This window comes from Stenella coeruleoalba, assembly GCF_951394435.1.
Source record: "Stenella coeruleoalba genome assembly, chromosome: 1".
Classification (NCBI taxonomy): Eukaryota; Metazoa; Chordata; class Mammalia; order Artiodactyla; family Delphinidae; genus Stenella; species Stenella coeruleoalba.
The window spans coordinates 2,215,450-2,241,551 of NC_137169.1; the positions used below are offsets into that span (position 1 = coordinate 2,215,450).

A 26,102-nucleotide genomic window follows, 5' to 3' on the forward strand; every position below is an offset into this window, starting at 1 on the left:
CCGGCTTGGGTGCAGCCGCCTTGGGCACGACACTGGCCTCCCCTGGGGTCCAGACTCCCCTGTTTAGCAGCTGGGTCTGTGTGGGGGTGGCCCCAGCAAAGCTCCCTGCCTGGCGGGGGAGGAAACGCAAAGTTCCCTGTGGGTAGGGAAGGAAGGGCCTTTCGAGGTGAGGATGCAACACTTCCTAATCTGCGCTCAAAGCCTCAGGGAAACCAGGGGGACAGACGTCTCTGCTGTCTCGCTGTCTCTCCGTCTCTCCGGGTGTGGGCAGGGGTGTCCCTGGGGAAGCAGGACGGAGGGAAGGAGCGGCACTGGCGGTCTGCCCCGACAGCATCCGCCCAGCACAAGGCTAGTGTCATCAGGCTCCCGCAGAGAAGGGGGGCTCCCCAGGCCCCCAGACCACAGGAGGCCCCTGAGCCTGACACCTTGGAGAGCTGGAGCGAGAGGAGAGGAGATGAGACCCTCGCTGGACGAGGGATGCAGCGGTCCCACATCCCATTAGGACTCCTTGTGGCGGCCGGCGGCCCGCTGGAAGCCTCCAGGCTCCCTCTTGCTTTGTGGCTGCTGGGCGTGGAGATCCTATCAGCCCTGCTCCTTTTGGTTCAATGACTAATTCCCTGGCACTCGCCTCAGATCTGTAAAGAATGTGGACAAGTTAAAATCTGAACACGGTTGTCATCGTGGGGCTGCCTCCCCCTTCCCCTGAACACGGTTGTCGTCGTGGGGTTGCCTCCCCCTTCCCCTGAACTGGGAGGCAGGGGCAGTTTGCTGTGCTGGCCTGGACCGTCCTCCTGTTGGGGATGGAGCCGGGGGAACAGACATGAAACCCCAGGCTGGGCTGTTCTTGCTAGGGATGTGGAAGGCTCCCTGCAGCCCTTGGTGGAGCGAAAGGGAAGACCCTCCAGAGGGGTCGTGCTCATCACCTAGAAGAGAAAGGAGATCTCTGGGGGTTGGGTTGGCAGGCTGGGACCCCTCCCCCCAGGACCCACCAGGTTCTCAGCCTCCTGCAAGTGGGAGAAGCAGGCTCACATCCCGTCCTCATTCCTGGGCATTTGTATGGTGGGGTGGGGGGCATCCTGCTGCCCCATGCATCTATCTATCCATCCATCCCTCCCTCCCTCCATCCAGCCATTCATCCCTCCCTCCCCCTCCCTCTCTCTCTCCCCGCTCCCTCCCTCCCTCCATCCAGCCATTCATCCCTCCCTCCCCCTCCCTCTCTCTCTCCCCGCTCCCTCCCTCCCTCCCTCCATCCATTCATCCACCCATCCATCCATCATCCACCCGTCTATCCATCCATTCGTCCATCCCTCCATCCCCCCCTCCATCCCTCCATCCCTCCATCCCTGTGCCCACTTGCTCTCTCATTCAGCAACCCTCCTGCGTAACCACTCTGTAATGAGAAGTGCGCTAAAACCCCGAAGGACGTGCTAATAATTAATAATAATAAAAGCAATAACAATAGTTACAGTTGCGAGTCCCTCACTGGCCACTGATGGAGGACGCTGTCCAGTGCCGGCCATCCAGTAGAAGTGGGACGCAAGCCACACGTGTAACGTTGCATTTTCTTGTAGCCACATTAAAAATGGTGAAAAGAAACACTGAAAATAATTCAAGAATTTATTTTGCTTTTCCCAAACTATGCTCATTTCAGCAAGTGATCAATATGAAATTGTGAATGAGATATTTTATTCTATTCTTTCCATTGGCACTAAGTCCTTGGAGTCTGTGCCCTTATGTCCACAGCACAGCTCAGTTCACACTGGCCACGTTTTCTGTGCCCGTGCAGGGGTACGTTGATGACCCGTGGGACAAGGTCTGTCCTTGTCGGGTCTGAAGTCCAGTGGGGAGGCGTAAGTGGGGGGGACGCAGAGCAGTGCCGTCCTGGAGCAAGGGGGTGTGAAAGCACGTGGGGCCCCCACCCGGGCCCTCTGGAGGCGTTGGCTGTCACTCCCCTCACGCCCACAATGGCCCGGGCCAGGAGAGGTGAGGCTTGGCCGGGTCCCTCAGTTGTTTTTATTGAGTTATAATTGGCATACCACACAATTCACCGACTTAAAGTATACAATTCAGTATTTTTAAAATATATTCACAAAACAGACTCACAGACTTCGAGAACAGACTTAGAGTTGCCAAGGTGGGGAGTGCAGGGTAGGGAAGGGTTGGGAGTTTGGGATTAGCAGATGCAAACTATTATTTACAGGGTGGACAAAAAACAAAGTCCTCCTGTAGAGCGCAGGGAACTATATTCAATATCCTGTGATAAACCATCATGGAAAAGAACATGAAAAAGACCGTGCATGTGTGTGTATAACTGAATCGCTTTGCTGTACAGCGGATGCTACCACAGCATTAACTCAACTCTACTCCAGTTAAAACAATTCACAGGTATATGGACCCATCACCACAGTCCATTTGAGAGCGTTTTCATGGCCTCAGAAGGGACCCCTGCACCTTAGCTGTCACCCCGAAGCCCCACCCCAGCCCTGGCCGCCCCCATCTGCGTCTGTCCCTGTGGGTTTGCCATCCCTGGACTTTCATGTAAAGGGAACCGTATGGCGTGTGAGTTTTCGTGTGGGCGCCTTCGTGTGGCGTGTTTTTGCATCTCCTCCGGGCTGTAGCATCAGTAGCTTGTTTCTTCCTGATGCTGGAGGAATAACATTCCGTGGCACGGACTCGGCATCTGTTTCTCCACCTGCAAGGCAGGCGAGGCAGTGGGCACTGAGCCTCCTTCGTCTTCCAGGCGAAGCCTCAGGAAGTTAGGAAGGCCTTTGAGGGGACCGCCGACCAGGGAAGGTGGCCTTAGTGGGGCGGGGAAGTGGGGTCTGCCCGGCAGGGGGCGCCCATCCCACTGGTGTTGGGGCCCTAGGTTTACAGGGTGGGGGGAATGGCCCTGGAGGTTCAAATAGAAAAGCCTGAGAGCCACCCAAGGGATCTGTCAGGTGGCAGTTTCTGCCGGGGCCTTGTGCCAACCCCCTGACGGCGTTGCCCAGTCTGGCTGTCCCCAGCGGGGAGGGCATGGGGTCGGGCCTGACGGCTGGTCCGCACTGGGTGGCAGCGGGCCGTCAGGGCTGGAGCACCTGAGGGAGGCACGGTGGGGGCAGGAGGAACGGGGCTGGGCGGGCGGGAAGCGGCTTTGGTAAGACTCAGCCGCCTGTCGTCCATCACCCGTCACCTCCCTCCCCCTCGGTCGTCACCTGTGCTGAGCTTCCTCCAGGCTGGGCAGACCTCAGGAGAGGGTTTCCCTCCCCAGGTCGGGAGGGGGCCCGGGGGGCTCTGCGATGTGGACACGGGTGTGCCTCCGGGGTGCCGAGCTGCAGGGGCCTCTGGGTTATGGAGCCCAGCCCTCCTGACGTGCAAGAGGGAGCTGAGCACTGGGGTCGCCCCACGGCCGGGGTTCTCCCCACCATCCAAGGAACTTGAGGGGACAGAGTGCTTGCCTCGCAGAAGTGGGTGCAGAGCAAAGGGGCCCCTCGCCCGCTGTCCGGTCTGCCTCTCCCCTCCACCCCTCTAGGGGGACTCCAGGCCCTCTGCCCGCCAGATGCAAGTCCCCCCAGTTCACGGACCCCCGGCGTTGCCATCCCCACACCAAGCCTCAGTGTCCGCATCTGCACATCGGGGGCAGTAGCGCCCGCCCTCCCTCCGAGCCTGGCTGGCACAGAGAGGAGCTGTTTAAACATTTGCGGTTAGAGCAGGTCTGGCCCGTGTCAGCTACTGTGTCGCCCTCCTGTTGGAAGCCTCCTGATTGCCAAGGTGGGTCTTCCCTGCCAGCCCTCCAGGGGAGACCTGCTCTGCCCCGGATTCAAGACGCGGAAGCGTGGGCCGGCGCCCGCCCCCTCCCTTCCTCGCCGGGGCCTCCCTTAAGCTCCTGACAAGGGCTGCTGGTCCGGACCCCACAGGGGGTGACCAGGGGACACGCCCACACCACGAGGCTAGGAGCTCCTGTTCCTTCTGTGTGTGGCCCCGGAGGGGGCTAGGCTGCCAGTGCCCTGGGGTGGGCAGAGGGTGTGGACCAGGCAGAGCTGCTAGCGGGGGGAACTGGGGGTCGTTCAGGTGCGGGGGATGAAGGTAGCCTGTCGTCGTACAGAGGCCCTTCGCAGGTGGCCTCAGCCACCGTCCTTCAGCCCCCAGCTCTGCCCCACCACCTACGGGGCTGGACCGAGGGGCCACATCTGGCCTCCCAAAGCCTCTTGGGCAGACAGCCCCTGCACCGGAGCCTGGGGTGTGCCCACACTGAGCGCGGGGGCCGCCCTCTGCCCTGCTCCCGGGGGTGGGGTCTCCCCAGCTTGAGCTGTAACGGTGACAGTAGGAGGCGTGGCTCCCTGGGCCGGGTGCTGCCCCTGGGGAGTGCAGCCGGGCACCCAGGGTGTCAGTCGGGGCTGGGAGCCGCCCCCCCGCAGGCCGGTCCCCTCCAGGTGTGCTCGGCGGAGCCCCAGGAGCCCAGGCACTGGGAGGCTGATGGAGAGGGGAGGGCGAGGTGAATATGTCAGTTTATCCCAACACAAGTAGTGACCTGTCAGGTGGGCCCCCCCCACCCCCCGAGGAAATATTTGGGATGACTGAGCTGCTGGCCCTTTAAGGCTCCTGTAACAGGACACCTCCCGGACGGGATGGCTTCCACTCTCCAGCCTGACTGTGTGTCTCCCCCTTCCCTCCTCCCCTTCCTGCCAGTCCCAGTTCCATTTGCTGAGCAGCACCATGGACCAGATGAGCAGCCGCGCGGCCCCGGGCAGCCCCTACGCCCCGGAGCACGCCGCTAGCGCTAACGTGCCCACCCACTCGCCCTACGCGCAGCCCAGCTCCACCTTCGACACCATGTCGCCCGCGCCTGTCATCCCCTCCAACACCGACTACCCCGGCCCGCACCACTTCGAGGTGACCTTCCAGCAGTCGAGCACAGCCAAGTCGGCCACCTGGACGGTGAGTGGCGCCCGGCTCCGGCGGTCCCCTGAGGGGCGCACGGTGGGGAGGGTTGCCCGCGACCTTGGCACCCAGGGATGGCACCGTGCACATCCGTGTCCGCTCAGGGCTCCCACCCGGCCGGGAGGCGGGTCTCGGGGCCGGACAGTCTGGGCGTGCCCGCCCCTCGGACGGCCGCGTGGCCAGAGTGGGCCAGCCTCCCACAGGGCCCCAGAGGAGATGGACATGCCCCTCCCCCTGGCGAAGACAGAGGCAGACCCTTCTCACGAGGACTGTCTGGCCGGCATCCCTGAGCTCAGTGGGGGCTCTGGCTTGAATCCTGTCCTGGGTGGGCAGCAGGCTCACAGCTCTGACACCTGGAGCTGTCTGAGGCTGGCGCCGGGGCCCACGGAGGCCACCTCCTCCAGGCAGTGCAGGGCTGGCCAGAAGTGTCTGTTGTAGGCGGGTTTCGGCTTTGCCCACTCCCTCTCTGGGCTGTCATCTCCAAGCATGGGTGTCAGGGATGGAGCCGCAGTGCCGCGGACCCCAGGTCCTGCCACCGTGCCCTTGGGAACAATCTGACCCCCCTGTCGAGATGGTCGAGATTTTGCCAAGCTTGTAACATCCCCCACACCCACGGCTGCTCCCCGAGAGCTGTGATCTGCTGTTGCCCTCTCTGAGGTTGTGTAAACCCTTGAAACTGCCTGCAGCCACGAGGTAGAATCTACTATTGTCCCATGTCAGAGTCCAGGACGCCGAGGCACAGGGAGGGGACGTGGCCCGCTCAGGGTTATGCAGGTGGTAAGTGGGGGCACTGGCATGGGAACCTGGTGGCTGGCTCCTGCGGCTGTGCTCCCAACCACCGAACTGCACTGTCCATACTGCGGCTGGGAGAGGAAGGTGCTGCCTGATGTCCCCGCTAGGGAAGAGTAAAGGGTTAGGGACACCAAGACCCCCGGATACACTGCCGGCTTGCCTCGGAGCCTAAGGCATTGGGCAGGAAAGGGTGCGCCAAGGACCCTCCAGGTCTGCCCGCCCCCAGGAGGGGAGAGTGAGCCTGGCTCTGGCAGTCCTGGCCGTGGGGCCACATCCCCTCCTCTGGGAACAGCAGCTCCGTGCTCACACCGGGCCCCTGGGAAAGGACCCTGGAGCAAAGGAGTCCATTGCAGGGTGGATGCACTCCCTCCTGCCCCCGAGGGAGTGCTGAGCTGGTGACACCGAGGTCCTGCCGCTTTGAGAACCGGTTCCCACTGCCCCCACTGCCTGCTGGCCAGGCTGTGGCTCTCCCGCACTCCTGGGGTGGCCAGAGGTGGGGCGGGGAGGCAGGCAGCCTGGACGGCCCCCTGCAGCTACCTCTGGTTCTTGCCTGAGCCATGGGCTCCCGCAGCTGCCGACCCATTGCTGAGTCAAGGCTCAGACTGACTCCAGGGCTTCCAGTGGCCGAGAGGGGCATCTGCTCCCGTCAGTGCCCAGATGTCCTCATCTGGGAATCTTCACTCCATCTCCATTGGTGGAGGTGATAAGGCTTAACCGGGATGGGCTTAGCGCAGTCGGCGCCGGCATCTTCATTATTTCCTTGGATGATGGGGGTGGGGGTGGGCTGCCATGGAGCCTGGTCCTCCTGGACAAGGTTGTTTAGCCAAAGCTGCACCTGCAGGAGCTTCTTTATTGCCTGTGGGGTCCTGCTCCCCACACCCCTGCTTTGAGGTCTGGCCCTCGAGGCATCCCTACACTTGCACGTCTCTAGTGACAGGAGGCTCACTACTGCCCCTATTCCACATTCTGACTTTTGCTCCCTAAGCCCTTTCTCTCCGTTCTAAGGGGGAGGGTCCCGGTCCCTCCTTCACTGACGTTCTGTCATCAGGGCCTGAGTTGCTGGCCCCGTAGGAGTCCTGGTAGGCAGCTTGGGCGGGGGGGGGGGTCCTGGCTCCCTTCCTGTCCATTGTTTGAGGATGCTGATGGGGTCTGTAGCATCTGGGGGGCTTTGAGCACCTGGGATGGTCTGAGCTGGTCCTCAGGGAGGGACGGGAGCCGCCCCCTCCTGGTTGCCTCCACCACCCCCTGCCAGGTGTGTGGCCTCAGGGCTGGAGGGGCTCATGGCTTGGTCACAGTTGTGCTGGCCGTAAGTGGCCCCGTGGGGTGGCCTGTTGTCCAGGACAGAGGCAGCCCAGCGGCTGCACCAGAGGGCAGGGGAAGGCTCATTTGTCTGAGCAGCTGTGTCTCCAACCCCAGCCTTGCTTCCCCCGGTGCCCGAGCAGTGGACACCTCCCTCCCAGCCTGGGCACCTCCACCTGCACCCCCGCTGAGGGCTCGCGGAGCGGAGCTGAGGAGGAGGGTGCAGCTGCTTGTGCCCAGACGCCCTCCCCAGCCCTTCTCCATGCGGGGGTGGAGGTGGGACAAACATCCGTAATGAGATTCGTGGCGCCTCGGCTCTGGGGGCAGACGCCACCCCTGCAGGCTCCCTGCCTTGCCCGGGCGGGGTGGGGGACAGGCGGCCGGCTCACGGGGACCCCTGGGCATCCCGCCTGCTTGCAGCTCTGGGGGCCTGGCTGTGCGGGCGCTGCCCAGACTTGCCGCCCGGCTTGCCCTCCGGGCCTCCGCGCCGTGCCGTGCGCGGCCCCGCTACGCCAGCCGGCTGGTAACTGATAGATAATTCGTATTTTTCTCAAGTGCAGTTCCAAACTGACTGCTGCCTTCTCTCCTCTTCCTGCTCAGGAAACACACTCTCAGCGGCCCCCACGTGGCCACAGCTGTTTATGGGTCTTTGGCTTCTGCTCGGCCAAGGCCTCCTGGGAGTCCCCCCAGCGCCGGGCGCTTCATCTGCTTTGACCTGTGTCCCTTGACTTCAGCTCTCACGCCTGCATTCTTTGGGGGCAGAGGGGCCCGGAGCCCTCAGCTCACAGGCGTGTGTGCACGTATGCGTGCACGCAACACTCGTACATGCATGCACAAACACGAACACGTGTGCAGACATGCACACACAGGCAGACGTGCAGACACATGTGCAGACATGCACACACGCAGACACTGTACACGTGTACTTGCGCACACAGGCCCGCAGGCCCCTCCTGGTCGCTGCCCAGGGTTCTGACAGCCCCTCCCCTCCCACAGGAGTCAGGAGGAGGCGGGTAGCAGGCAACTGAGCCGCCGGAGGGACCTGTAGCCAGGAGTGGGGGCAGGATGAGATGGCACTGTGGCCGGCGGGGTCGCGGTGTCACAGGGGTTCGGTAACGCCCCGCCAGCGGTCGCTGTTTCCGAGCGTCCTGGCCGAGGCTTGTTCTTTCGGGGCCGTCTGGGCTTTGGAGAGAGACAGACGCCGTGAGAGATCACAGCTGTGAGCAAGGGCCCGGGACCCCGGGCACTGATGTTCTTTGGGCCAGTGGACGGGTGGAGCCCGGACAGGGATGGCAGTGCCGGGTGCCTGGGTCCTGTTGCACACCCTCCCCGGGACATGGCGGGTTGGCCTCTGGGCCCTGATGGCCACTCCCATCCCCGGGGCCCCCGTGGGTTGGCAGTGTGGGGCCTGCTCCCAGCCTGAGCCTCTCCAGGGAAGGGGCTGTCCTTGATGTTCTGGAGGTTTGGGGAGGGGCTCCAAGGTCAGCAGGCAGGCGCGGTGTGGTTGGAGCCCTGGCCCAGCTGGGCATCTGTGGGCACTGCTGATGGCCCTCAGGGAAGGCTGCCATGAGGCGAGATGGCGCGGGTATGCACGGGTGCGCACGGGTGCGAGGGCACACAGCTTGTCCCTGGGGGCCTCCAGCCAGCCCCCAAGCCTGAACACAGCCCTCTGAGTGACCTCCAGCTGCCCCCGCATCCGACGGGGTGTGTGTCCATCCGTCTGTCCTGGGGGCGAGCTGGCCCATGTGATGTGAATGCCCTCCCGTCCCACCCCTGCCCCAGAAACACGTGGGAGGGGGCCTGGGAAACGCAAAGGCTCTACGAGGGCTTCCTGGGTAGAATGTGGCTGAGTCAATGCTAATGGATTCGGGAGAAAACTTTCCAGCCCCTCGGAGGTTTGCAAGTAGGAGAATAATAGTGGAGGTGTCCCAACATGATCGTGGTATCAATTGCGTTATCCTAAAAGTTTATGGAATGCATGAGTGGAATTAATACCTTTTACTGGCACCAGAAGCAATTATATGTATTTGAAGCTGAGGGAAGAGTCCTAACAGTGTTCATTGTAGAGGTGAACCACCGAGTATTCAGGCGAAACTGGGGAGAATCTTCAGCAAACGCTTGCCCTGTGCGGAGCTCCGCGGGGGGTGCGCTCCCTGCGGCTGGTCCTGGGGGGTCAATGCCCCGGCTCGCGGCCCAAGGTGGGGGTCCCCTCAAGCAGCGGGGGAGCCCTGCGCCTGGAGGTCACAGAACTCAGCCCGGAGGGCCCTGAAAGGGGCCCCGAGTCCCTGCCGCCAAGGGGTCCCAGGGCAGCCCCCCCCCAGCTCTGAGGTTCTTGCAGGGGAGGCGCGGGGAGGCCCAGGGACAGGGCTCCAGCTCCCAGGTGCGGGGCTGTGGGCAGGGCATGACGCGATAGACGTTTTACCAAGAGTCCTCTCTTGTCTGGGGCTTGTTTCCAAATTGGACGCAGCTCTGTGGATTCTAGGGTGTCTGGCTGGTGCGCAGACAGAGCCCTTGCAGGGCCCCTGCGTGGGTAGCCCGCCCGAGCCCCCGGTACATGTTGTAGGCTCTCATGTCCTCCTCACTTTACGGATAAGGAAACTGAGGCTCGGGAGGGCAGGTCCCTGCTCAAGGTCGCCCGTCAGCAAAGGGTGGAGCGGGGGTCTGAGCCCCGGCAGCCTGACCCCTGGCTTTCATCACGCAGCTTGTGGGGGGCGCAGCCTGTGCCCCTCTGTGGAGCGCGTCAAAGGAGCAGCCTCCTCTCGGCTCCGAGGGGTGGGTCCAGGGACCCCCCCAGGACCCAGTGGTGAGGGGGGCTGACCCCTAAGAGGTCCAGGGCCTGCCCTGGTGGGGATCAGCTGGCCCAGCAAGCCTGCGACTACTGTGTGTCAGTGAGTGAGTGACAGCTGCCACTGGGCGGGGAGAGTCTGCCCAGTTTGCCTTCGCAGCCTTATTTTAACTGACTGATGAAATTTCCTTTATACGTATTCCTCTATTATACAGAACACTTTATCATTACAACGCTCCAGGGCTGACCAGGCTCAGAGGTAAACGTAGCAACAGGCCGGGAGGACCTGGGACCCCCCCCCTTCCTCTTCTCGCACCTGAACCTGGCCCCTGTTCCCGCCCCACCCTCCGGTGCCCTTAGCCCCCTCTCTAGCTGGGAAAGTGAGGCCCGAAGGGGAGCTCTCGCCCCAGCTTCTCCTAGAGCCGCTGCTGCAGCCAGGGGGTCCTGAGTGCCCTGGACCTTGGCCCTGGGGGAGCGGGTTGGAGCTTGGCTTCCGAGCTGGGTGCGTCCCTGTGGTTGGTTGCCAGGGAAATCTGCTTTGGGGTTTTCTCAGATCCCAACCTTGGAAGCCAAGCTCAAGCTCATGGATCCCAGGCCCTGAAATCCCACCCGCCACGATCGGGGCTGTGAGTGTGCCGCAGCTCATTCTAGGGCAGGAAGGTCCCCGTGAGAGGTGCCCAGAGTTCGGTGAAGTGAGCAGTCAGAGGCTGTTGGGGGAAACACGCAGTGGCCTGGAGGCAGGCTCCCCCAGGATCGCAGACCTGCCCAGGGCGAGGCGCCCCCTTCCTCCGTGGGTCCCCGTGTCGTGAGGGGGCAGCCAGTGCCTCCAGGGCCTCGGAGAGGATGCACCAGGTGGTGCTGATGTGATGGGAGCCGCCATGTGGTGCTGATGTGATGGGAGCCGCCATGTGGTGCTGATGTGATGGGAGCCGCCATGTGCTGTGGGGCCAGTGTGTAGAAGCCACAGCGCTCCCTGCCCCAGATGCTTCGCCGGATACTTACAGGTTCCAGTGAAAACCTCGATGGCAGCCAACTGTACTAAACGCTGAAAAGTGACCACCCCGCGTGTCCAGGGCATGCAGGTCCCCGGGGGCTCCTCTCCTGCTGGCCGGGAGTGGAGCTGATTTAGTGAAGAGAGGCACTCACTGCTTCCTGGCTGGAGGGCGTGGCTTTGCCTGTGGTCCTGAACTGGGGACTTACCTGCAGCTGCCGTGGCAGGAAGGTCAGAGACAGGAGGGCCCATCCTCAGGGCTCCCGTCGGGGCTGACACGATGGCCCTCCGGAGAGGCCACCTTGAGTATCTGCTACAGCTGCGGCCACAGCCTGACCTCCCCTCCCGCCATCCCCCCTGCCTCCTGCTGCTGGTCCAGCCCCAGGCCATCTGGAAGCTGCAGGGTGCTGGGGGGAAGGAATTGCCCACACTGGACAGTGGTCATGTCCAGCATGGTGGGCCCAAAGGCAGAGGCTCCTGGACTGTCCCGTGAGCGGAAGATGCCCACTGACCCTTGCAGTCACCGTGCTCACAAGGCCAGGCCGGCTCAAACGGCTGCAAGTGGGATGGGGTGAGCATAGTGGGGACCTCCTTCCCCTGGCCGTCAAGGGGGCCCTCCCGGGGCTGGGCAGAGCTGGGCTGGTGGGCAGCCTCCCCACGCCGCCCCGTGCCGGGCAGTTCTGAGGCCCGGCCCACAGCCCTGCTGGCTGGGCTCTTGCCAGAGTGCTCTCTCTGTGAGGCCAGCGGGAGGATGCCGCCTGCCGCAGGGACGCCGGGCACAGGGGCCAGCGGGGGGATGCCGCCTGCCGCAGGGACGCCGGGCACAGGGGCCAGCGGGGGGATGCCGCCTGCCGCAGGGACGCCGGGCACAGGGGCCAGCGGGGGGACGCCGCCTGCAGCAGGGACGCCGGGCACAGGGGCCAGCTGGGGGACGCCGCCTGCCGCAGGGACGCCGGGCACAGGGGCCACGTCTGGGCCTGGCTGAGGCTCTCTCTGTGAGGCCAGCGGGGGGACGCCGCCTGCCGCAGGGACGCCGGGCACAGGGGCCAGCGGGGGGACGCCGCCTGCCGCAGGGACGCCGGGCACAGGGGCCACGTCTGGGCCTGGCTGAGGCTCTCTCTGTGAGGCCAGCGGGGGGACGCCGCCTGCCGCAGGGACGCCGGGCACAGGGGCCAGCGGGGGGATGCCGCCTGCCGCAGGGACGCCGGGCACAGGGGCCAGCGGGGAGACGCCGCCTGCAGCAGGGACGCCGGGCACAGGGGCCAGCTGGGGGACGCCGCCTGCCGCAGGGACGCCGGGCACAGGGGCCACGTCTGGGCCTGGCTGAGGCTCTCTCTGTGAGGCCAGCGGGGGGACGCCGCCTGCCGCAGGGACGCCGGGCACAGGGGCCAGCGGGGGGACGCCGCCTGCCGCAGGGACGCCGGGCACAGGGGCCACGTCTGGGCCTGGCTGAGGCTCTCTCTGTGAGGCCAGCGGGGGGACGCCGCCTGCCGCAGGGACGCCGGGCACAGGGGCCAGCGGGGGGACGCCGCCTGCCGCAGGGACGCCGGGCACAGGGGCCAGCGGGGGGACGCCGCCTGCCGCAGGGACGCCGGGCACAGGGGTCACGTCTGGGCCTGGCTGGCTGAGTGTGCTGCTTGGGCTGTCGACGCTCTTTGTGCCCTGGGGGTGGGAGGGGTGGCCGCTGGCAGGAGTTCTGGGGCTCCCTGCAAGCCCGGCCTGTCCCGAGGGCTCAGAACATGTACTGCTCACCCCCTCCTCAGGGTCTGGGGGTGGCCAGATGTTGGGCCTGGGTTACGGAACAAGGACCAGAGGGAGGCCCAGGCTCACCTCACCCTGCCCGTGAGGGTGTCGCTGAAGCGAAAGGAAGGGCCGGGCCCTGGGAAGGAGCTTCCGGCTGGGGCCAGAGTGTGAGTGATAACAATGGGACCCCCTGTGTGCAAGACCCCCTCCCCCACTGCTCATGGGGGGCCAGTGGATCGACAAGGCCCTTTGGAGTCGGGACTGAGACTCATCCCACGGCATCTTGACAGAAAAGGGGGGGGCCGGAGCAGCCTCCTTTATCTGCTGGCCAGGCACCGGCTGTGGCCCCCCTCTGGAGCCAGGGGGCCCCCGGAGCCTCCAACCACCAGGCCCGCAGCCAGGTGGACCCTCACTGCCTTCTGAGTGTGGGTGCTCTGAAGCAGGCTTGGGGTGATGGTCACGCCCCAGGCCGCTCACCTCCCTGACACCTGTCAGAGCCCCCCATGCTTCTGGCCACTCTCTGCTGAGTGAAGACACAAGGGCTTTTCTACGGTGAGTGAGGGTCTGTGGCCTTGGGGAGGTCCTCAAAGGGTCTGTAACCCAAGAGAGGAGAGAAATGTGGGTGTGAGCGCCCGCACACGCACACACACACGCACGCACACACGCACGCGCGGATAGCAGATAAAAGTGGTCCATGAAAAAATCAGTAAAATAAAGCCCCACCGCAGGCCCCGTCTTCCAGAATCTGTCGTAACAGATTCACCCGAGCTGGTTAACGGTATTTGCGGTTTGCAAGATGCTACACGTCCCTGGAAAATGACAGACAAGTTATTATCACCTCTCCACTCTCCTTCTGCCCAGACCTGCCCGTGCCGGGCACCCAGCTGCAGGGGAGCAGGCGCGAGGAAATTAACAGCCACCACGCCGCGCCCGCCACCCTCTGCCCACCACCCCCTGCACCAGCCCTGCCAGGCCCGAGGCTCCCAGCCAGGCTGGGCCGGGCCTATCGTGGACTGGGGGGGTGGGGTGGATCGGAGGAGAGGAACCGGGTGGAGGCAGGATGGGCACACACCAGCGTCTGGGCAAACCATTTCCTGCAAACACGAAGGAACTCACGCATCCCCGAACAGGCAAGTCCTGACGGCTCTGTGTCAACCGCCGAAGATAAATAAGATTTTATCAGCTCGGAATCTGTTGAAACACATCCATCTAGCGGTTCTAGGGAAGGAGAGGCAGGAGGGAGGGAAGGAGAGGCAGGAGGGAGGGAGGGCGAGAAGAAGCATCGCCCGTGACCTTTTTTACAAAACAGATGAGGACCCAGGCGCCCTCCTCCTCCCTGCCCCGTGCCCGGGGCGGCCTGAGGCCCCGGAGCTCTGGGAGGAGAAGAAGGATCTAGGGGAGGGGGTGGGGGGCTCCTTCATTCCCTCCAGGTCCCACCGTGCCCCCAACCCCAGGTTTGGCTATCCAGGCCTACCCCCTCCCCCTCCCAGGCTTCCTTCCTGCCCTGCAGCCCAGTGGCCGCAGGTGTCACCACCTGATGCTACCAGGGTGGGGAGGCCTCAGGCACCCCTCCCTGACGCTGCGCGACTTGGGCCAGGCTGGGCGTCCGTGGGTCCAGCCCCTGCTGGGGGGCTGGGGCCTGACCGCGTGTGTGCCCAAGGGCAGCGTGAACAGCCAGCTGAGGGCAGTACTGGGCTGGGGACACTACTAGGGGAGCGGGCCACCCAAGGCCGTCGGGGGCCTTGCCGGGGCGCAGAGGGAGGGGGCTCCTCTGTCCACGCTCATCGCCAGCCAGCCGGGGTGAGGCACCCCAGGCAGCTCTGCGCTCCCAGCCGAGCCGGCTTTCGGCTTTCGGCTTTCGGCTTTCGGAGGGGCGGTCAGGCGGCCGCTGCCCTCGGTACCAGGGACAGCTCCCAGCAGCTCCTCCCAGGGGCGGGGCGTCCACAGCTCCGGAGGAGGTGGCCAGTGGGTCTGGGGCAGGCAGGCCAGAGGGAAAGGCTGCGCTGGTGGGGGCAGGGGCTCTGAAGCCACGTGGCGGCGATCAGGGAGCCTGGGGAGGGGGCTGCAGCTTTGCGCCTCCCAAGGCTGCGCCTGGAGCCTGGCTCCATCCATTCCCTCCTTGGGGCTGCCTGCGGTGGTTGATCGACGTTGGAGAGGGGACTGCGGGGCCAGCATGCCCTTGGGGGCCCGTTCGGCTCCATCCGTCTCTAACCACAGCCTTGGACTTGAACCCACTGCCCCTGCTCACACCGGAGGCCAGGAGCCACCTCACCTGGAGATGAGGAAGCACAGGAACACGTGCGGGCGCTTCCACAGTGGGCAAGGTTCAGGGGTGTTCCATGTAGCGGCACATCACAGGCCAGCGATCAAGACGCGGGGAGGTGTCCAGTGGTTTCAGGCATCCCAGCTATCAAACCCAGAGCCAAAACTGCAACACAGTGGCCAGGCCTCCGACGCCTCTCCCCTTGCTGACCACCCCCCAGCCCAGGCAGCTCTCTGTGGGTCCTCAACACGCCCCCCCCAGCCCTGGTCACCTCATTCGCTGGACCCTCTGCAGGCAGGTGGGACACCTGCAGGGGAAGAAGCACCCTTTGGAATCCACCAACGCTGCAGGAGGCCCCGGTGAGGCCGCGTGGCATTCAGGCGTGAGCCTCCTATGAGTCTAGTTTCTTCTGGGGGCTGGGGGGCTCTGTCCACTTTCCTTGGTGAGCTGAGGGGCTGGCAAACACGAGGCGCTCAACAAAGGCTTGCCGAGTGGACGGCTCTCGGGATCCCAGCCTCTCCCTCCACGCTGCTTGTGTTCAGGTCCCTGGAGTCCAGCTGAGGCCCGCCATTCCCTGGGGGGCCGTCCGCTTCCAGGAAGTCCCCCAAGTAGGCCCCTGGAGCTCCTCCATGCCACTCACCAGGCAGTTTCCTCTGGAAACTAACTGCACACTTGTCTCAGGTCAGGGACGGGTCCCGAAGCCTCACACGTGGTGGACAAGAGAGCTGGGCACTAAACTGGCAACTGGTGTTTGCTCTGGGCTGGGCTGCTGCTGCCCTGGGCACGGCCCTCAGGACAGGACTCAGCTCAGGACAAGCTCAGCTTATCTCCCAGACTGGTGCTTTGGGGAGTGAAGGGGCAGCATCTATACTGGTGGGGACCCAGGAGGTCAGCGGTCACCTCCCTGGGAAGCAGGACTGCCCCCCCGTGTGGCCCCAAGCCCACTGAGGGCCCACCTACACCCATGGGGGGTGTCCCTTCCTGCCGAAGCAGGGTCGCAGGCACAGGTGGATGGGGTACCCGGGAGGCGACAAGCCCTGTGGGCATCCAATTCCCTTCCATGATAGGGGCCTAAGGGGGTTCGCCCTGAAGTCACCGCTGAGGGAGTTGGACAGGGTCCCAATCCCCCAGGACACCACTAGGGAGACCCCAGCTTGGGCTTGTCCCCGAGCCCCCTCAGACCCCATCCCAGGTCAGCATTTCCAGCTGGGTTGCAGCTCATCAGAGGAAGGACATCTTGCACTGCTCAGGGCCAAGGGCTCCGAGGCTCTGAGGGTCCAGTGTGTCCCTTGGTGGCCAGAGGGTCAGGGTGTCAGGCCCCAGCTTCCTCAGCAAAGGTGGGATCAGACCTGCTCGTCCTCTGGTCTGCAGCAACCCTGTCTCCAGCCTCAATTTCCCTGACAACCATGGTGGGATGCGATGGGGGGCTCTCCAGGACCCTGTGGCTGGAGTAACTCTGAGTCCCCGGGGGCTTGTGGGGGGCCCAGGGCTGTGGCATGACAGGAAGCATCCTGGGACTCTGAGACCCTGATGTTCCCCACTGTCCCTGGGGGATGGGGCCATGAGGAGCCCTGATGGATCCCCCCAGCCAGCTTGGAAACGAGTGGGCACCCCTGTTTCCAAGGGACCCTTCCATCAAGGGGCACTTTGAACTCGTGAGAGCCGGCCTGGGTCCTCGGGTGGGCCACCTGGACCTCTGGGCGCTCGCCCTGGAGGCCCCTTCAGGTGGCCCGGGAGTCATCTGATCCTCCCCGGGTCAAGGTCTTGGGCTGGGGGTCCTGGGGCTTCAAGGTCAAAGACCGCCACCCGCAGTGGCCAGAAGTAAGCCAAAGGGCTGGCCCCTCAGAGGATGGTCCAGGGAGTCCCTGTGCACGTTTCCTCTGTACAGAGGGCAGAAAACCTAACTCGAGGCTTTTAAAACCCCAGACATGAGGCTGTACCCTCCCCCCTTCAAACTACTGCAGTCCGGGGGCTTAAGGTTCGCAGGCTTGATGCACTGGACCTGGCTCCCTGCCCCCGTCCCAGCCCTGCTCTCCAGCAGCGCCTCCTCACCATCCTGGCCTTTACTGTCCTCATCCATAGAATGGACCTAATGGTACCTACCTCTCCAACCCATGAGATCCAGGTGGATAAGCGTCTCAGCCTGGCTGCACGGGGCACTCAGAGCAGCTGCTCTCACTGAGCCCACACAAGCCAGACACTGATGGGTGGGTGCCGGGGAGAGGCTCTTTGAGGGAAGGAAGCCCAGAGGTGTTCAGCTGAGGGTCAGGCATGCGGTGGCCGGGACTCCTGGTGGGGGACACAGCAGGCGAGGGTGTGGAGTTGGGACGGCCAGCCTCACCCCGGTCCCCACCCCCTGCAGTATTCTCCTCTGCTAAAGAAGCTTTACTGCCAAATCGCCAAGACGTGCCCCATCCAGATCAAGGTGTCCACCCCGCCGCCTCCGGGCACTGTCATCCGCGCCATGCCCATCTACAAGAAGGCGGAGCACGTGACCGAGGTCGTGAAGCGCTGCCCCAACCACGAGCTCGGGCGGGACTTCAACGAAGGTGAGTGTCCCTGCCCCACCCACTCCTGCACTCAGCAGCGGGCGCCCCAGCCAGGAAGGAGAGGGCTGGCCGGGGCCTCCTTCCTGGCGGCGGCAGGTCCGATGCGAGGGGCTGACAGGTGGGCTCAGCATCCCCTCCCCAGTTCCGTGTCCTGCCAGCTCTGCTTGGGGCCTTGGGTGCCGGTGCCCGCAGGTGAGCGGGGAGCAGGGCTGCTGGGCCAAGTGCCCCGGGTGCGTGAGGGCTGCCGGCGGGTCTGAGTCCCACTGGGAGGCCCGAGTCCCCTGCGATGCGCCCGGCACAGGGGCGCAGACCCCGGCTGGCACCTCTGAAGCGGCGTCCCCTCTCGGCAGGACAGTCTGCCCCCGCCAGCCACCTCATCCGCGTGGAGGGCAACAACCTTTCGCAGTACGTGGACGACCCCGTCACCGGCAGGCAGAGCGTCATGGTGCCCTACGAGCCCCCGCAGGTAGGGGGCAGGACTTCGGGGCAGAGACCCCTCGGGTCACTTCCCAAGTGTCCCCGAGCTGTGCAGATCCTCCCCCGACCTCATGTCCATCCCTCCCTTGCCTGTGGGTGGGGCTCTGACCACCTACTCTGCCTAGCTGTGGGCGGGGCTGGGGGGGTCCCCTCCGGCCCTCTCTAGGCATCCACATCCCTTGCTTTACAGTAGGGGGTGGGCCTGCTGACCCTTGGGCCTCAGCCCGGCCCTGCGTCCCCTCTTCCTGCCTGTCTGTTTCCTACGGCCCGGCCTGGGCTCTGGGGGATGGAGGGGCTGAGGTCAGGAGGAGTTAGCCCGGGTAGAGCTGGGGGGCCGCGGGGAGAGGAGAGACCTGCGGTCGGGGGCACAGCACTGCAGGGCCCGGAGGTGTGGGGGAGGCTGTGGGGGATTGTTGCAAGAGGTGGGCGGGGGCGGAGAGACCCTGGGGGTCTGACTTTGACCTGAAGGCAGCAGAAGGTTCTGGGGCTCATGTGCGAGCCGGACTGGGGTAAAAAGCTGGGGTGGAGAGAAGTCGGGGTGGCACCAACCAGTGACGGTGGGGTGGGGCTGCCAGGATGGCAGGTGGAGACCGAGTCCCAGCAGTGCGCCTTGTGGGCCATGCTTCCCAGGGTGGGCGGGTGACGGCGAGCCCTCACCTTTCCTCTGTCTGGGTCTGAGACGCCCTTGCCCCCTGCCCAGAATTGTACCCCGTCCTCCAGGCACCCCCCTTCCAGACCCCATCGCTGTACCTGGTCCCTCAGGACCCCCTGTGGTTCCCTAGGAACAGCCCTTACATTGGCGGGGCCCGGGGAGGGCTCACCACCCTGCCTTCCCTCCCCGGAGCCTCACTGGCACCTCCAGGACCAGGAAAGCAGGTCTCTCCCGCCCCCTGGTGGCTGCCACGTGCCAGCAGTTTTGTGAAAGGCCAGGTTTCCTAAGCCATCATCCTGACCCAGAGAGACCGTGAGAACTGCCCATTTTGTGGTACTGGGATGCCCACTGGTCAGGGGTCCCGGGTTCACATCTCACTGTCTCCACAAACTCCCCGGAACAAGTGTGTGTGCTGGGAGCCCACTCGGACGGCTCTGGTCCCCCCTCTGCCAGAGCTGTGCCATGCACCCCACTGCCCAGAAGAGCCCCCAGTTTGCAAAGCCCACGGCTGTGCCCACAGAGGCCTGTGCATGTGCTTGCCCACACTCAGCCTCCGGCGCAACCCCCAGCCTGTGCCGGGGAGGTGGTTGGAGCAGCCAGACCAAGGCGCTCGGTTCCAGAGCCAGCACAGCACACGGTACTCAGTGTACTTACTGTGTGGCTGGCTGGCTAGGTAGGTGGATGGGTGGGTGGGGGATGGATGGTGGATGGGTGGATAGACAGCAGAGGACCACAGGACAGGGCCCAGCTCCCCCTTGCCTACCCAGAGACGCGAGGGGCAGGTGCCTGGAAGCCCAAGAGCCCCCAGCCCTGTGGACTGGGGTCCACGTGCTCACAGCACAGCTTCTCCCTGACCCTCCTGCGGCAGGTGGGGACGGAGTTCACCACCATCCTGTACAACTTCATGTGCAACAGCAGCTGTGTCGGGGGCATGAACCGGCGGCCCATCCTCATCATCATTACCCTGGAGACGCGGGAGTGAGTCTGCCGGACGCGGGGGTTGGGGGGGGCATCGGGGCAGGGACTCGGGCCCGTGCTTCTGGGGCGCTTGCTGGAGAGACAGGGAGGCCATGAGTAAGGGGAGGTGCAGGCCCTGCAGGCCACGTGCTGGGAAGGGCTGCTGGGGCAGGAGCTGCCTCGGGAGGGACGCAGGGCACCTGGCGTCCCAGAGCAGCTGGGCACTCAGCCCTGAGCCCTCGGCCCATCAAGGCCGGTCCTGTGGGGTCCGAGGTGGGTGGGGACGGTGGGCCCCAAGGCTCACGGTCCCGGCTGTGCCCCTGGACAGCGGACAGGTGCTGGGCCGCCGGTCCTTCGAGGGCCGCATCTGTGCCTGTCCTGGCCGAGACCGCAAGGCGGATGAAGACCACTTCCGCGAACAGCAGGCCCTGAACGAGAGCGCTGCCAGGAGCGGGGCTGCCAGCAAGCGCGGTGAGCAGGGCCGGGCCGGGGGTGCGGGGCTGGAGGGCCACCCTGGAACGTCAGAGCCAGGCCACCCTAGGACGCAGCTGGACCTGTCTCGGGGCTCGGGGGAAACGCACGAGCCTGTGTCCGGGGGACAGAGCCAGCCCCGCCTGCGTGGCCGCCCCCGGTGCCCTCCGTCCAGTGTGGGTGGCCGCCCGGGTTTGCTCATCCGAGTGGGTGACCGGTCTCCGGGCCTGTCCACAAGGGGCACCTTGGGAAGGTCGGCTCACGCCGGGGGGCGGGGTCGGCTTGGCTAACCTGCGCGTGGCCCCTCCTCCCTGCCTGCTCACGAAGCTGCCCCACCCCGCCCCCCCTGCCAGCCTTCAAGCAGAGCCCCCCTGCTCTCCCTGCCCTGAGCACCAACGGGAAGAAGAAGCGGCACGGGGACGAGGAAACCTACTACATCCACGTGAGCGCGCCGCGTCTGCGGCCCCCAGGCTGGGGCAGCGGGGAGTGGGGGGGGTCCTGGGGCCCCCAGGGTGGCAGGTGCAGCCTGGCACATCCGAGACCTGAGACCCCGAGCTCTGCAGGCTGCAGGGCCTAGAAGGGAGAACCAGCTCTCAGAGAGGGAGAGCTGGCCTGACGCAGCTCCCAGCGCAGGAGTGTCGCCGTAGATACAGTGGTACAGCGTGTGGGGCAGTGCAGGTCTCCCCACCGCCGGGTAGGGCACGTGCCAGGACTCCCACGCTCCCACAGCCCGGCAGGCCCCAGCCACATCACCAAAGTGAGTTACAGCCTGTGGCGTGATGCGGCCATCCCAGCTCGGATAAAACCCCACCTGCTCTGCTAGGACTGGTATCCGTGACGTGAGCTTATCATTTTTTGAGTCTTTCAAGAATGAGTTCCAAAAAAAAGAAGGAATGAGTTCCTTGCTCTAAAAGCCCCGTATTTGTCCAGCACCCCAAGTGTGCTGAGCTGTGGGAGGGGGAGGTGGGCCGCGAGGCAAAGTCCCAAGGGTAGGAAGGGGTGGGCGTGGTTTGTGCAGACAGGAGACCCACCCACCAGACTCCCCCAGACCTGCTTCCTGGGAGAGGAGAGTAGGGTTGGGGGACTCCCGGCCCGTGGGGGACTGGGGAGCCCCGAGAAAGGAGAGACGCTTCGCCGCGCGGGGGGGCTGGGGCTGGGCGGTGCCCACACGCACCTGGGCAGAGGGTCCACCTCTCCGTGCTCAGGTGCGGGGCCGGGAGAACTTTGAAATCCTGATGAAGGTCAAGGAGAGCCTGGAGTTGATGGAGCTGGTGCCCCAGCAGCTGGTCGAGTCCTACCGGCAGCAGCAGCAGCTCCTGCAGAGGCCGTGAGTGCAGCCCCTCCCGCCCCCAGGCTGCCCGTCCTGCCCAGCTGCCCTGGGGAGAAGGATGGGGCAGGGCGACCCAGCAGGGACGGTGCCAGCAGCACCAGGCCGCGCTTGGCGTCTCATCCCCCGGGAGGCCTTCCCTGAACTGCGGCGTCTCAGCCCAAACGTCTCCCGAGTGAAGGCGAGGGGCGGTGGTGGGAGGGACGCCGACCCACCAAGAGCGGGGCCGGTTCCAGGGGCCCCACCCCCTCCCACCCATCGCCCGGGTCCTGCCTGCCAGCGGGCCCGTGGCCAAGTGTGGCCACTGTCCGGCAGGGAGGCTGGGCGCGGAGGCGGGCGCTCTGACACCTCAGCTCAGGGCGGGGGCTCCAGGCCCCCGCAGCAGGGGGGCTTTACATGTGGAGGTGCTTCTTACAGACCCCAGCTGTCCCTTCCAAGCAGGGGCCACCTGCAGCCTCCGTCCTACGGGCCCGTCCTCTCGCCCGTGAGCAAAGCGCACGGGGCTGTCAACAAGCTGCCCTCCGTCAACCAGCTGGTGGGCCAGCCTCCCCTGCACGGCTCGGCGGCCGCGCCCAGCCTGGGGCCCATGGGTGAGTGGCGCGGGCAGCGTGGCCGAGATGGGCGGGGAGGCCCAGCGGGCGGCCGGGCTCCAGACTCCCCAGCTCAGGGCCACGCGGGGCTCTCGACGGCTGCTCCCTCCAGCAGCTCCCGCCCAGGAACAGGAGGCCCGGCCACGGACGGTCTCGTCTGTCCACTCCCGGTCTTGGGGAGGGCCGAGCGTTACGAGCCTGCCCCGCACAGCCTGGGACGCCCAGCCCGGCCCCCTCTGACCGTCCCACCTGCCTCCCACCCAGGCCCCGGGATACTCAACAACCACGGCCACGCCCTGCCAGCCAATGGTGAGATAAACGGCGGCCCCAGCTCCCAGTCCATGGTCTCGGGGTCCCACTGTACCCCGCCACCCCCCTACCACGCCGACCCCAGCCTGGTCAGGTACGTGGGCCGCTGCCGGCCACTGCCACTCACCCACTAACCTCAGCCCTGGTGGCTCCTGGTCGCCTGGCCCCCAGCCGGGGGGCGGTCTCTGCCTGCTGCCCCTCGCAGCCTGTGCTCTAACGCTCTGCCGTCTTGAGAACAGACAGGGGCAGAGGGATGTCGGGAGTGAGCATCCAGCAGGTGCTCGGAGGGAGAGCAAAACAGCCAGGGGTTCCTGGAGGCTGTGCCCCGGTGAGCGCGTCCCCGGCACCGCGGCCACCGCTGGCCAGGGGCGACCTGTGGGGTGGCCAGTTCCCACCCAGACGGGCCGCACAGCCAGGTTCTTAGAAGTTAATGCTGCTTTATTTCCCCAATTCTCTCTGCAGTTTTTTAACAGGCTTGGGGTGTCCAAACTGCATCGAGTATTTCACCTCCCAGGGGTTACAGAACATTTACCACCTGCAGAACCTAACGATAGAGGTAACGGCCCCGGCAGGGCAGGTGCAGGGAGCCCACCCCCAGACCAGCGCAGGGCCCTGTCCGCGGGGCAGGGAGCTTTCTCCCCTTGCTGGGGCAGTCCCTCCGTGTCCTGTCCTCCCCGTGTAAGGGAGGGCTGGAGAATTTAGAAAACCTTCCCACCGGCAGCCCGATCTATGTGCTGACATCCGGCTCCATGCGGCTGGGCGGGACTCGCCGGGGCCCCTCATTTGGACTTGAGTCTTGTCTCCTGTGACCCGGCTGCCTTTGATTTGGGGGACTGGCTGTCTCCAAGGCACGAAGAAGTGCAGAAGGCGAAGGCCGGAAGGGTCTTGGGGCTGGTCTAGCTCAGAGCCATTGACACAGGGGGAAGCTGAGCCCCAAACTGCCTGCCGTGCACGCACGGCCACTGAACGTCTGGTCCAGGATGTGCGGGGTACAGGTGCCCCGCCCTTGGCATCCTGACTCCTGACCTCACAGCCAGGGCTTGTCTTTAGGTTAAACAAGAGTCCCAGCAACGAGCACTCGTAGCCTGGTGTTGCCTTGAGTGTAATGACTATTAGCCAGAGCCCGGGAGACACAGCTGTCGGCCGGATCCTGGGGGGCTCCAGCTCAGCGGGCTGGAGTCTCCGCAGCCCCTGCTCTGCAGCCGGCTCCGGGTCAGAGGCCCGTCCAGGCTCGTGCCCAGCCAAGGCCACAGGGCAGAGATGCGGGTTTGCCAGAGGGAGCTGGGGCCAGTGGCTTAGAGGGCTGCCTTGTTGTGTGTCCACTAATGCCCTCCCTAGGGAACAACCCCTCTTGTTCCAGGCAGCTAACCCCTACTGGGCTAGCTCAGTGCATGTTAACCCTGCCTCACCAGCAGATGCTGTGCCTGGCCGGCGGGGTGGGGAGGGAGCGGGCGACAGGAGCCTGAGAATCTGCTCTGCCCTTGCTGCGGGGGGCGGGGGGGGGGGGGGGGCGCCCGCCCTCTAGGTTCCGGCGTGCGGGGGAGAGGGGAGCTCCATCTGTCACTCTGACTGTGCTCAGGGCCCAGGAGTGGCCTCAGCACCCCCCCCCCCACCCCCCCCCCCCCCCCCCCCCCCCCGTCCCCACACGTCACTTCTTAGCTCTCCTGCCACCTGTCTGGGGCAGAATTCAGTGCGGCCAGACCACCAGGCACAGGGCAGGCCCAGCACTGCCCCTCCTCCGACCGCACTATCTGCTTCCCCCACACCGTCCAGTGCCCGGACAGGTGGCCCTTGGGGTGTGGGTTCCTCGCCTCCCTCCTGGTGGTCCCACGATGGCTGTGCGGGGGCAGGCGGAGCCCCTGGCGGGAGGGGGAGAGGGCAGAGCCTGCCGCTGAGCCCTCTGACAGGGGCGGCCGTGTGCGCTACGCTTGCAGGACCTGGGGGCCCTGAAGATCCCGGACCAGCACCGAATGACCATCTGGAGGGGCCTCCAGGACCTGAAGCAGAGCCACGACTATGGCGCGCAGCAGCTGATCCGCTCCAGCAGCAACGCGGCCACCATCGCCATCGGGGGCTCGGGGGAGCTGCAGCGGCAGCGGGTCATGGAGGCCGTGCACTTCCGCGTGCGCCACACCATCACCATCCCCAACCGCGGGGGCCCGGCTGGGGGTGCGGGGCCCGACGAGTGGGCCGACTTCGGCTTCGACCTCCCGGACTGCAAGTCCCGCAAACAGTCCATCAAAGAGGAGTTCACGGAGAGCGAGGCCAACTGAGGTGGGGCCGGCACATCCAGGGCCCCCCGACCCGGTGCTACCGACCCAGAGAGCAGAGAGCCCCGGGAGCCGCGCTGGATGTCTGCTTCCTTTTTGTCACCAACTGCCTTGGGAGGCAGGACCTCTGGGCTGTGCCGGGAAAGGGACTTGGGCAGGGGGATGCCCCTGAGGAGGAGCTCCCGGAGCTGCACGCCCAGGACCCATCCTCCAGGGGTCCGGGGGGCCTCCCCCTCCCTGCCTTGCCTTCCTGGGGCTCTGCTGACCGACTGCCAAAAAGTATTTTCCGATGTCTCTGGCTCTGGGTAGCAACCCGGCTCGGTGCTTGTACCTAGACACTCCTGTTCTCGGGTCAAGGTTCCAGACCACATCTCTGCCTGAGGCTGTCCCTCTGCTGGTCTTGAGGGTCAGTCTGCCCTTGCACCCCTGACCGCTGGTGCAAAGCCTACTGCAGCCACCTCCCACTTCCTGCCCCAAACAAAAACCAGAGTTTCACTGGAATCGGGGAGGCAAGGAAACTCCTGGTCGGCGGCCTCCAGCCAGCACCCGTGCCAACGCCGCTGGCTGCAGCCCGTCTCTCCAGTGGCCCTCTTAGCATAGACACGGACGGCAGGCTCCCCAGACCACTGGAAAGTGTCAATATTTGATAAAATGATGCCCTTTTCTACATGGTGGGTGAGCCTTTTTTTAAATTAACTTTCGTTCTTAACATTCACGTTGGGTCAGCCTAGCGGGATGCCCGTCTTCCCAGGCCTGTGTAAACAAGATGGGCTAAGAAAGCCGAGGGGCAAACCAGGCGGGGTCCATACCAGGCAGGGGTAGGTCACTTGCTTCCGCGTGCGGGACGGGAGGCAGGCATAGGAGGGCAGAGCCCACCACCTGCAGCCGTGGCCCCACTCTGCTCCCTGGGAGGCCGGCTCTGTGCGGGAGAGGCCCTCCTGTCCTCGTGGGGACAGCACTGAGGCAGGTGGAGGGGGTCCAGGCCTTTACGGGACACCCCAAGGAGTCAGCGGGCTGGGGGGGGACAGCGTCAGCACCCTAGCTGGTGGGGACATTTCCATCTGCAAGAAGCCTTCTGAGCTGCTGTAGCCAGAGAACTTCAGGGCCGGAAACAAGACCACAGAGGGTGGTGGAAGAGGGGATGAAGCAACGCCCCTTGCTCCAGGCAGGCGGGATGAAGGGACTCCTGACTAATGCGTGCGCTGAGACGCTGCCTACTGCTTTCGTAGCATCTCTCTGTCCCTCACTCTGCCTGGGTCGCTGTGGTTAGTCCTGCGGTCTGGGCCCTCCTGTCCAAGGCCCCCAGGCCAGGGGGCGGTGCAGATGGAGCCCTAGTCGCCCTTTGGGGGTTTTCCTGTTGCTATAACCACCCCCCAAGCCCCCGGCCCGGGGAGGTTAGGAAGCAGCGGACCTCACACAGGTCCACTCAGACGCCGAGCTCTCAAGACTGGGTGTTCAAGTTCCAGTTCCCTTGTTAGGTTCCCAGGCTCTGCGGAGGCGGGCACTGGGCAGAGAGAGGGGTGTCAGCTGTACTAAGTGGCTCAGGGACCGGCCAGCAGGGGACGGAGCCCCAGGGCCGGCTCTGCCCCTGGCCCCCTGGCAGGAGACCTCCAGACCAGGGCTTCATCCTGGACATCGAGCGTAAACACTGAGCAGCAGCTCTCCTTATTTGAAAAAGCGTTTGTGCGAAGGCAGGTGCCTGTGTCC

The 26,102-nt window shown here is 65.0% G+C and overlaps 1 protein-coding gene across 1 annotated transcript in view; it reads left to right on the plus strand.

The window, feature by feature from the left end:
• Positions 1–25,037, plus strand: part of TP73 (tumor protein p73) — a 70,220-nt gene extending 45,183 nt beyond the window's left edge. The window contains exons 4-14 of the mRNA XM_079927288.1: positions 4,669–4,917; positions 17,156–17,342; positions 17,693–17,808; positions 19,340–19,449; positions 19,757–19,899; positions 20,253–20,341; positions 21,105–21,226; positions 21,668–21,816; positions 22,081–22,219; positions 22,588–22,681; positions 24,060–25,037. Coding sequence (XP_079783414.1) covers positions 4,669–4,917; positions 17,156–17,342; positions 17,693–17,808; positions 19,340–19,449; positions 19,757–19,899; positions 20,253–20,341; positions 21,105–21,226; positions 21,668–21,816; positions 22,081–22,219; positions 22,588–22,681; positions 24,060–24,398 — 1,737 coding nt within the window. The 3' untranslated portion in view covers positions 24,399–25,037. The remainder of the gene's footprint in view (positions 1–4,668; positions 4,918–17,155; positions 17,343–17,692; positions 17,809–19,339; positions 19,450–19,756; positions 19,900–20,252; positions 20,342–21,104; positions 21,227–21,667; positions 21,817–22,080; positions 22,220–22,587; positions 22,682–24,059) is intronic.
• Positions 25,038–26,102: the final 1,065 nt, after the last annotated feature.